Source organism: Anoplopoma fimbria, chromosome 10 (genome assembly GCF_027596085.1).
Source record: "Anoplopoma fimbria isolate UVic2021 breed Golden Eagle Sablefish chromosome 10, Afim_UVic_2022, whole genome shotgun sequence".
In the NCBI taxonomy this organism is placed as follows: Eukaryota; Metazoa; Chordata; class Actinopteri; order Perciformes; family Anoplopomatidae; genus Anoplopoma; species Anoplopoma fimbria.
In genome coordinates, this window is record NC_072458.1 from 19,696,188 (window position 1) to 19,708,628 (window position 12,441).

A 12,441-nucleotide genomic window follows, 5' to 3' on the forward strand; every position below is an offset into this window, starting at 1 on the left:
CTTATCTCCCCCACATCCCGACCTCCAGCCTGTCACAGTTGATCAATTTGAGCTCCGGTGGCTCCCAACAACAAAACCAGGCAGTGTGGCTTTTCGGGGTCGCGCCCACGGTGGAACCGTAAAGGACAGTACATCAATAACTGTCTGGCAGGTTTACACGCCTGATCATTTCAGCGTTACATGGGAGCGGTCTGGGGCGCAGGCAATTTACATTTGTCTGTCGATTAAAGCACATTAATTCCAAGAGGCAAGCTGTTGAACTCGATAATCCTCATACTGTTTCTGTGTCTTCAATGGTGAGAACTGAATTCAATTAGAAAAGAAGATTAACTTTATCTCAACTTTGTAGTTTCAGAGATGGAGCTGTAGAATTAATATGATGGATTTTAGGGCCAGACTTAGTCCCTTTGGGCGTTTTGCGTTAGGCTGTTTTAACTCCAGCCAATCATTTCACCATTTTTCCAAAACCACTGATATCTCTGCTTTAAAAAATAAATAGAAATATATTACTGGATTCGCCAAAGAAAGGATGGGCAGGTCCAATCATTACTATGGCCTTTACACCCACTGTGACAGCTTCTTTAAGGCTGGTGGGCAATCAATAGTTTCAGCCTGGGGGTCACACTCTGAACCCTGACTTGAAGTTTGAAAGATAAATCTGAGGGGCTGCAAGATGATTAACAGGACGGAAGAGAGAAAATAACATTTGTTTTTCCTAGCAATCCTGTATTTTCCAGACTTCTAAGAAAATAAAACCTTGCCAAGGAAAAATCAATCTTAAATTGAACACAATCACTGTAGTTACGCGTAGTTACGTAACAACGAAAATAGATACATGCATGTAAACGTGACCCCAAGCCCTATAAGACGCCTTTGTCAACAGCTGTATTTTTTTTTTTAATAGATGTGTATCTGTTCTGCTTAATACGTAGCAATGTACAAAAGATTCAACAAGCTGGCAAAAATGGAAGACTACGAATCAAAAACTGTCCCTCGCTGACATTTCACGCCACTTTTATCAAATGACAGATCATTATTACTCTTCCATTATTCAGCATGATTATATGACTTCTTCATTACATATTTATGTTAGATCTCCCCTTTAATTAACTGGCTTAAATCTCTGTTGTTTTTGTCCGACAGTAGGAGTGGGGACCCGGAATTTGTGTGGGAGGCAACAGTGGATGATAAAGCCCCATTAATTAATGGCCATTTAATTCGACTATCATACAGCTGTTTTCACTGTAATTATCTGTCATGCATTTCACAGCGAGGCTAGTGATAAAATGCAAGCAGCCAAATGCCATTCTCCATCCCCATCCGGAAGTGTGTGTGTGTCTGTGTGTGTGTGTGAGAGAGGTTGTTTATGTGTAGAGAAAATGTCACCAGCATGACTCACCCTTTCTCCGTCCAATAGCAGATGCACTTTGAAGATCATACAGTCGTTCACCGTAATCTCCTCGTTCCTGTAGAGGATCTGAAATATCCGGCTGAACACGGTGCCGTCGTGAACCCCCGCCGAGCTGAAGCTGCATTCTCCTGATGTGGGACACAGCATTGTGCACAATTAACACAAACATCAATCAGTTTGTTGCAACAACAGTATCATTTATTCACTGCAACAGTCAGTAATGTCACAACATGCAGAGCTTTTACACTACTAAACAAACATGATTCTTTTTTTATGATTAAACATTAAACACTGGTTTAATTATGAAAAGGATCTTTCTACACCAACTTATTTCTTTATTTAATTGCATATTTAGGTTTCATCCATTCTTATTATATAATATGCAAAACTATAATGAATAATATGATTTCACAGAGTAAAAATGATATAGGAAACACACAGCTTTTCATAACCAGAAATAAAACAAGGCCTTCCGATTGGCTCATGCGTCCCCTGATAAATGCAGTGTGTGCTCAGATTTGTAAATATGTACCCAGATTTGAAATCGCATGAGTCTTGCCAACGTGTGACCTGACATTTTGCAAATGTTTACTGGGATTGGTGAGGGATCAGAGTGTGATCTATATTCAGATCTGGAAACCAAATTTTTTTTCTTCAATTGAACAGATACTAAGATATATATCAGAGTTACTGAGCCATCTAGACCCCATAACACCATGCATAGAATCATTTATAAATGTTTGCTTACTAAATATCTGCACAACCAAGAAAGTTGGTTTTCATCGAACATGCATACTTTCAAGTTCTACACATTGAACAAGTCTACACCTATCTGCTTGTGCATAGTCAATCAAGTCCCTTTCAAAGTAACCTTGAAGGACTAGTAACACTTATTCTCTTTCTTGCTGGGAGTAGGTGAGGTGGTGGATACCAGTCTGTCCAATAAAAAGCTATACAGCCAGTGTCCTGTCACCTTAGCTTAGCATAAAGACTGGAAGCAGGGGGGGGAACAGATATGTGCTACGATTGTCAACATCTCCCATGTCGCAGCCTGGCTCTCCTGCTGTCCAGCTGCGAGCGGTGACAAGTAGTTGAAATCCCCCTGCTGAGGTTGTGCTCTTTTTCAGTCTCCTTCATACTCTCCCTCTCTCTGCAGGCCTCCTCCAGATATTGCTGCTACTACTAGCAGTATCAAGCAGCCACAGCCAGGATGATGGATGTGTGGGAGCGTGACACAGTGGAGGTGTGACAGAAGCAGCGTAAGCCCTCTGGGTATGAAGAATGTGATTGATATCATTGTTTTTTGTGTCCTCCTTGTGTGTGTTTGGGTTTCCCAGAAAACTGTCTACAGAAACACAAGTTGGGTGGATTAAAGACAGTAAACTGCGCAGGAATTAACATTAATAATTGACCAGTGAAGGACTTGTGATTTCCCCCCAGGTGCTTGCATGCACTCCCTCCTGTGCCGGGTGGCCCCTCAGTGTGGCCAAAGTGACTAAATCAATGAAGTGTATAGCTGCTGCATTTGCCCTTGTTACTTTCACACACTCACACATACAGTACTTCGTTTGTTTTACGGGATTGATTAAACTATACATTATGTGCCGAGGGAGCAGGAGTGATAAGACCTTGATAAGAAAGCTGCAGTGCTGAGATCTCGGCTTTGACATTGCTAGCATTGATGTTGGATACAAGGGTTAAAGCAGCACGTGAACTATATAATGCAGTCCAATACAACAGCCATACAATGAGGTCTACTTTTGTAAATCTTATAATGTTAGATTTCAGTTGAGAAGGAAAGGTGGTAATTGAAACTTTTGAGACTGTTTCAGTTGGCGTTGCATTCAATTATATCGGAACCCTGTTGAAACTGAAGGAATTATGATTCAATTCAATTCAATTTATTTTGTATAGCCCAGACAATCTGTACACATGCGACATCCTCTGTCATGAAGCTTTTAATTTTAGAACTCAAATGCATTTGTGAGGGGCTAATAAAACTGATAATACTTGGCAGACACTTCAGAAATGGCCAAAATAGAAGTCTATGAGGAAACAACACTACTTGGTTTATCATTTATTAGTTTAATGGAACACTTGGGAGGTTTGATAACGATTTACGCATTGAGAAGGATAAAAAAAAAGTGTTGGCAAAATTCGTGGGAGGTAATCATTTAACTGACTGTACTTTTAGACATTTTTTGGGTTGAAAGGGTGGAGTTCATTTATACAAGTATGTGTTATGATCATCACAGAACAGGTTAAATGTAACAATAGTGGGAGGGGGAGCCTCAGATTGGCACGCAATGTGTGTGGTTGTATGTCAATCGCTAGTTTCAAGTCATCTTCAATACGGACGATGTTCATTTAGTAAATGATGGTCACATATATAGTTTACAGTGAGTTTCAAGTTCATAAAAGTTAAATGTAACAATTTAGTCACCTAAAGATTTGTTCAGTTGTACTTGTACTGCTCCACAGTATCACTTCTGGTACCAAAAAAACAAGATGGCGACGTCCAAAAACCAAGATAGCAATGGCCAAAATGCCGAACTCGAGGCTTCAACCCAACAGGAAGTCAGACACTTCTAATTTACTGTGTGATTTTACGATATTGTTTGCCTTTAACCGGTACTGCACTTTAACAAACACCTCCTAGAGACTTAATCAGATCAACTGCATGACGGTTGTGCGATTTATTGTGCTTGATAAGAGCCAAGACCTGGGGAAATCATGCCAATTAGACTCATAGTCATAGCGTCAACTACTCGCAACAGGAAGTCAACCTCATGTGACAAATACCATTTGATTTACATTAGATTTACTGTGTGTGGTGTAGACATTTTACACAGCATCATAATGTGTAATGAGTTTATTTTCTGGTGCCATGAAATATTTGCAATGTTTAATATTATTTCCACGCTTTTCCTGTTCTCATTGGATATCAGTGTATTTAGAATGCATTTCATTAATCCCATTCATGTTTACAGTGAGTTAGACCCACAAAAATCAAAATCAAACCCACACATTTCTGACATTTTGGTGTACTGCAGTTCTCACAGGTTTAGGGGAGATATCACATCCCACACATTAAAACCGGCTGAAATGCCCTTAAGCTTTAGCCACAGTGAGTCTGTTCAGGAAATAATAAGCTTACCGCCTCTGGTGCTCTACATCTGCTGTGTTTGAGAGTGTGCGTCTGCTCGTCACTCCCTATCCTATAAACCTATGAAACACAAAACTCTCAACGCAGAATTGCTCTGCATGATACTAATATGATAAAATATGTTAGTCTCATAGTCCATGCGGTAGGATTCACCTTAAACAACAATCCAATTCTCCATGTTCGCACTCTTGAAAATGAACATGTTTTGTGTGTGAATCACAGTCATTAAATGCTCTGGTTGAGTGTGTGGCAGGGTCCTTCTCACACAATGCATCTGTGTGAGGGGCACAGACAATTGAAATGTCAAGCATGCACTTTTACAGAGAACATAGTGAATGATTATTTCCTGTGTTGTTGTATGATGAATGTATTTCCTCTTGCTGGCCGGAGAGAGCTGGCTGGTGCATTGATGCTCAGGATACAGCCTGTGATGTGGACATACTTAATACATGACCTTGTGGAAGGAGCTGCAGGGTGGAGGGCTGCAGCCTTCTAATTACCATAAGAGAATGATGCTCACTGTAAGGCACAGTGCTGCAGTGTTTTTTTTCATTTGCCTAATATACTATTGCCTAAGAGAATATAGGATTGCAATCGGTTGATTAGATATAGGCTTTGGTATATGTGACATTGTTATAGAGTTGACAAACAGCGGAACATAGGATTATAACATCTGAAAGAAAATATAGAATAAATTACACATGAATGTAGTTGAAGCTGAATCTAGTGATGTTACCCAGGTTGACATGACTATGTTAAGTTCACTTCTGTGCGTAAACTAAGAGCTTGGTGTGTTTAGCCTAGCTTAGCATTAAAGACTGAGCACACGGGAAAACAGCTGACTTTGCCCTGTCCAATATAAAAAATGATGCCTACCTCTAAAGCTGATTTATATAAGATGTATTGTGTTGCCGAGTCATTCCAAATGGCTGTTGTTTGCCAAGAAAAGCTATGGATCAATAAATCCTACAAAACAACAATTTAACATTTCTGATTATGTAGGTTATGAAAAAAAGACGAACAATGTCTTAATTAGTCAGCTTTTGAGTAACGTGTTGCCACATAGAGTTCAGAGGTTTCATTTGTTCTACTTTGCAAAGAGCCAGGCTAGCTGTTGAAGCTGCTTCCAGGCTTTACGGTAAGCTAGGCTAAACGCGGCCTGATTTAAGCACAAACCTAAACCTGCATTAACTGATTCTTTAGCAGCAAAAACAAGCTGCAAACACACCATTGAAATATTATCAACTTTTTAGTAAACTGTTACCGTTTTCACTTTGGGCAGATACCGAGCAACATTATCTTTCATTATCAGTCATGTCCAATATTCATTTTAGTATTAGCTCTGTTTTGGTCTCCACCAACTTGCAATGGAAACTCTTAAGCAGCTAAATGCCCCACTGTCTTCACCAGGTTAGATAGTTTGTCTGTCTGTTGTATGGTGCCATGCAGGTAGTTTAAAGAGTTTTTAATGGAACTTTTATCCAGAAATAAAGTCGCTATTGCATCAGAGCACAAAGAGAGCCAATACGTTTATTTCATGAAATATATGATTACTTATTGGTGTTTAAATAAAGAGATATCATGTTACAGTGTTAATTAAATATCTTTTTGCTAGATATTTGCTTGTGCTGCTGCTCACTCAAGGTCAGTTTCCTTCACATTTGGCTGGACGATTCTGGAAATTAGGTTAAATTAATAAATAGAGTATATTATGTTACCTGAAGCAAGTTTATCCGTTAATGAATTGATTTAATGTACAGTAAGGAAACTGAACTGTTTTACCGAAGGTTCCTCCAGCTAGACTTTGCTCTCCCTTCTAATCCTCACCTGACATCATGTTAATGTGCACCTTCAGGATATATCACCTTAAAAATAGACTGCTGTGAGCAGGCTTACTGAAATGCTATTTTTATCATTTCCATTGTAATCTATTAATATTTTGCCTATTTAGGATTTCTCACCATCCTTTAACTAAGGAGGTAATGGAAATTCCTGTTACTGTGTTTCTGGAGAAAGCACTTCAATTAACATGAATCACAGTCACATCTCAGACTGAGACACATGGCCTTCACAATCAGCCATGTCCTTGCCACTGCACACAAACACACAGACCACACGATGGTTCTGCTGTGAGAACATTTCAACTGACGCCTTATCTATTTTTACCTTAACAATAGGAGCTAGATTACTCAAACAAAAGTCCTAGCATTAATATAACCTGGAACTGGGCCTGGAATCATATCTAGGACCTAAATGTCCTCACAATCCAAAATGTCCTCACAAGCACTGTAGGCTATACTGTCAGGAATAGGTCCTCACAAGCACAGCCAGATCACACACACACACACACACACACACACACACACACACACACACACACACACACACACACACACACACACACACACACACACACACACACACACAGCGCTCGAGTCATGACAGGCTAAAAATAGCCGTTATTACTGCAAATCAGTATTGCCAGTGAAACGGCTTTCTGCATTGCCAGAGATCCAGATTTTAAAGCTTGGGTAGGTTCAGAAACACTGCGTCACAACCTATGAATACAAAAGAGAACTCAACATGTGGGGAATCTTTTATGATAGAAAACCTCTGCAAGTAATTGTATTTAGGAATTAATGTATGTAAAACGCACAGAGCATGAAGTGAAGTGCTGTTTTTATTCCCATTTATCTTGTCGGTTGCATGTTTTGTCGCTGTTTATCTACAGTATTTTAATTAAGAAACACACCCTTGAACGGAGGATTTGCAAATGAGAATTAAATACATGTAAATATTCTTCTTGAAGAACAGCATTTTACGGTTAGCTGTTCTATTGTGTTTTATGTGGCACTGCAAAAACCCAGCTTTAAGCATGTTCTGACATTTTCTTCAGTCTTGAATCCTTCATTATAAGACAAAAAGAAAACTGAGTTCTCTATAATCCACTCTAATAGAGTTGTATTTGCTTTACAAAGTGCAAATATCTTGAGACAGCACAGATTTATCAAGAAAATAACAGATTTTAAAACATGACATTCAAAACAAAAAATAATCTTGCCACCATTTGGTTTTAGAGGACATGGGAGACGTAAGATTTTTTGCAGGGTGAGTCAGTCAGTCTAAACCCAAAGATAGCCAAATGTGTTAAATCACTCAGACAAGGTAGAGACATAAAATTCCCAGACACCACTCTCATTCTGTGATGCACAGCTTTAATAGCTGAGACTATAGCATCAACACACAGATAGATTCATTTACTGTGCACAGTTACTTGTAAGATAAATCTATTTGGTTATTTTTTATTCATGGCTTTTACCCACAATAAATATGAATTGGTGCATTTCAAGGTAAATTCATTACAGCTCAATAAGCAGATGTTGAAATAGGCGGTTGTTTTGTTTTCCATTTAAAGAAAAGCCTTGGTCACGTCTAATTGAAGCTCTTTTGAATCCACAGATCTCAAAAACACAGCCAAGAGAGCTAAGGCATGAATATGTGAGATTACTACAATCCAGAGAATGTGGTAGAAAATGTCAATATTTCAATGACTGTAAAATGATGCTCACTAGTTCCAGGAACAGGATAACTGCCCTCCCTGCGCTACCATGTAGTTTAACACAGAACACAGTGTTAAAAATGTGTTTTCACACACACTTCAAAGGCAAGCATGAACAACATTATGTGTGTCATTCAGAGGTAAACTGTGGTCAGGAGAAGATTCTCTGTGTCGAGTGAGATTTTCTCACGCTCAGTCTCCTTTGGATATGGATCACTGTGGCTGAAACACCACCAGTCCAAACAGGATCTTAACTTTTAAATCAAGCTAATTGGCAAAATTTTATGCCAATAATGAAATTTAATCAAAATGACCTCTGTGTGAACTTCTCTGGAAACACATTTAAATCACATCTGGTCAAATGTAATTGTATGTACACTGCCGTGGTTGGGATATCGTCTATGACATATAAGTCTTCTTGTGACTCAAAACGACTGCAAAAAAGACTATAAACAACCACAAAAAGATGCAAAATTACCACAAAGGGATGCAAAACAACTATCTGACTCAAAACAACTGCAAATGGACGCTTAACAATCACAAAGATAAGCAAAATGACAAAAAAGAGATGCAAAACAACTACTTTGGGACTCTAAAGGAATGCTAAAAGACCTTAAACAACTACAAACAGATGCAAATTACCGAAAAGATGCAAAACAAAATGTGCTAAACAACCAGAAAAATATGCAAAACAACCACAACGATGCAAAACAACTACTATGTGACTCAACATGGCCCTAAACGATCAATAAGATTCCAAAAAAATTACTGTAACAAGATGAAACGGCCACAAAGAGATGCAAAATTACTACAAAGAGATGCTAAATAACTAAAAAGAGACACAAAACAACCACAAAAAGATGAAAATGTCCACAAAAACAGAAAAAAGAAACTACAAAAAGGGCATCACAGTTTGATTACTGAAAACTAATACAGCAAATTGTGATCTTATCGGCAGACTAGAATAAGGACAGTGTTGTTTGACCGGTAAAATCCATGTAATACCTAGAAATGTGATGTATGAGTGTGTGTTATGTAAACCTCACTTCCTCTCACAGTACCTGTATTGTCTTGTGCTGTCACTATTAACCTGTGGGGCACTCGAGGTGAGACCTTCAGCCCTGCTCGTACCTGGTAGAACCTGTGGGAGAGGATACAAACACAACAGTCAGCTTAAAACTGCGCTAAATAAATGCACATACTGATGTCTATACATGGCCTGGGGGCATAAAGAAAATATACAATGTGAATAGTAAACAGTGTTCTGCATATTGTCTTATAGCATGGTAAAAGAAAGGAAGGCTCCAGTTTTCTATAACCAGTGTATTTACACTCACAGATATTTTACATTTCAGGTTCAAGATGAGTCACCTTCTGTGGGTGGGACTTTTTCACAGATGACTATAGTTGTCACCAGAATTGAATGTGTGCCAGTGGGCTAGTGTTACAGTACAATAATTCTCAGGGTCAGAGGCTTGACTTGAGAATGTTTCACTATATTTTAAACTAGTATTTCTACAGATATTAAAGATGTAAACTGAAAGCCTACCGTATTCAGATATGCTTTTGATGTTAAACATTTGAAAAGGTGCATTTTGTTTCAAAAACAGGAGGACATATGACTTAATCAAAGACCTATTTGTGTTTAAATGTATTTAAGTGTCATTTCTAGATGGAATACAGAAATGATAATGTCATGTTGAACAGAATCAACCATGGATTGTACAAATGTTGCTAAATGATTAAAGGATTACGGGCAAAATGGTTATTAATAATGGAAAAGACATAGTAATGTACCTCTATTCAAAGCTGTAAGGTATACTGTACATTCTAACAGATGGGAACTGGTGTTAGAATCTTACATTTCTGGCAAACATTTGAAGATAGGACAAAAATGTATTGATCCCAGGAAATGAAGGTGATACATCTTCAAAAGTAATTATATTCATAAGAAAGAAAATATCAGCCCAGAGCTATAAAATGGAAAGCAGAATAGAACTGTCTCACTGGTTTATATAAGGATTATTTACATGACATTCCAGACCGGGCAGCGATGGAAAAACATGCTTTGAAAAGGTCACTTTGACAGTTTAAGTCAAAGCAGCTTTGTGTAAAAGCACATCTCGGCTCTCCGGGGAAACATTGGCAATCTGAGAGACCCGAGCGTGGCTGCGTGGAACACAGTCATCACATCAGCGCGTTAGAGACGGCGCCCCTTAGGATGGACGCTTGACAGAAAAATAGCACGGGAAAGGTTTTGAAGGTTGATAAATAAATAAAAGGGTGTTTATGGATTGAAATAGGTCAACTCAGTGGCCAGTGACTGGTCAGAAACTAATCTGCTACCTCTTACAGCAGAGGGTAAATAAACTTTTTTGCTCAATGTTGAATTTTCAATAAACTACAGTATTATGTCCTTTTTTAGATCTCAAATACTTCTTATATATATATATATATATTATATTTTTTTTTCTATGTGGGAGGACAATCAAACTCTTTACGTTTTGTTTGTAAAATAAAGTTATATAGATTAAGAAAATGCAGCTGGTTTCGTAATTGGAGAATCTGAAGCAATCAAAGTCTCTAGCTTTGCCTCCATTAGTGAAAACTAGAAGTGCCATTGGTTTCTTTTCAATCAAATGCAGATTTAATCAGTTCTTTCAATGCAATCAGTCTACAACTGGGCCCTTCAAAGTGTACAGCTGCACGGTCCCCCGGTCTGGTACAGGGATTTGTATTGATTTCAGTAATTAGATTGCTGCGTGTTGAGATGCACAGGTCACTAAACCATTCTTATTCATAGTACTTCACCTTTATATTGGGATCCAATTTTTATTTTTTTGTGTGTCCACAGCTCTGTTTTCCAAATCCCATGCTTTTTCTTTTTACTTTCACTGCATCTGCCCTTACAAAGTAAATACTGTTGCATGCAGTATTCTAATGGGACATGGTACTTTGTGATATCATTTCACCTTAAGCTTTGACCCTATTGGTCATATATCCGCTGCACAGAGGATTGTGGGTGGGAATAGTCAGAATGCTGTCTTACATACCATTAAATGAGACAGGATGCAGTGGGACATCGTGGTATTTTGGGCATACTGCATCTGACATACTATACATGGGGACACCTAAATATTTTTCTGATATGAACAATTAATCATTCATCGTCTGTATGGTACAAATCCATGTGCAATAACCCGGTAACTTTAAATTCAAATTGTTTACATATTTATTCAAGCAGCCTTGCACTCTATCTGCACTTTTATCTACACTTCATTGTCGTTGTTTTTTGTGTTTTTTATGTCCATATATATACTATATATATTTCTGTGTAAAAAATAGTTAACATTTATCCTTTTTTATTCTTTGTTTATTTGTCCGTTTCTGTGTACCAGTGAGCGTGTGAAACCGGAGTCAATAAACATGGCCAATAAAGCTGATTCTGATTCTGATTCTGCCATACTTAATGGTATGGTATGGCAAGTGGTAAAAACAAACATATTAGTGCACTCAGCTGAAGAGATTACTGTGATAAAGCTTTAGCCCATCCCTTTTGGAGAGGGAAAATCATTTTGATAAAGCTGGCATCGGATGAGAGGTTTTAATCTTCCTGCAGACGCATCAGCAGGATAAACATTAGCCTTTTTTTCATGTCATAGTATATTATGGAAAACTCAACTGGAAGGGTACACATTTTAATTTAACTGATTTTATTTACACTTTCAATGCCATAGCCCATTATATTTAAATTCATTGTTTTTGTGTTGTAATTTTAATGTTTGTGTTTTGTGTTACCCTCCTCAGGTGAGTACTGGCCTACAAAAGCAGATGGAAAAGTTGTCATGCCTCCAATTTTTATTGGATTATTGGATTATTTTACCCCAAAAAATAATTGGGGCCTGCGTAATGAGGAAAATGCAGATGCTGCACTAATTTTCAGGTCATGTGAAGAAAACAAAGAACATACAGTATGTAAAAGAAGGTGTTCCTTTAGATAATTTGTTTAAAAAAAAAAAAATTCTGATTATCTATAATTCACAGATAATAAATGTAGGATATATATATACATAGGTGTCTGTTCATCTACTGTTGTTATTCATATTCAATTCAATACGGCCTAACGCAATTAATTTACAATTCTTATTTCCTTTTTTTAATTTCTCTATCATGATTAAGATTTTTAGCTGCTGCCTCATTTACCCATGTGGAATAACAAACAAACGGCTGACCAAACAAGATCAGATTTTATATAAATTGCTAATTTGAATTTATACAGATAACAACTAGGAAAAATCAGCAAGT

General features: G+C 37.9%; 1 protein-coding gene across 1 annotated transcript in view; it reads right to left on the reverse strand.

The window, feature by feature from the left end:
- Positions 1–12,441, reverse strand: part of fam135b (family with sequence similarity 135 member B) — a 41,640-nt gene that overhangs the window by 19,279 nt on the left and 9,920 nt on the right. Inside the window, exons 3-4 of the mRNA XM_054606225.1 lie at positions 9,198–9,277; positions 1,400–1,539 (exon numbers count right to left, since the gene is read on the reverse strand). Coding sequence (XP_054462200.1) covers positions 1,400–1,539; positions 9,198–9,277 — 220 coding nt within the window. The remainder of the gene's footprint in view (positions 1–1,399; positions 1,540–9,197; positions 9,278–12,441) is intronic.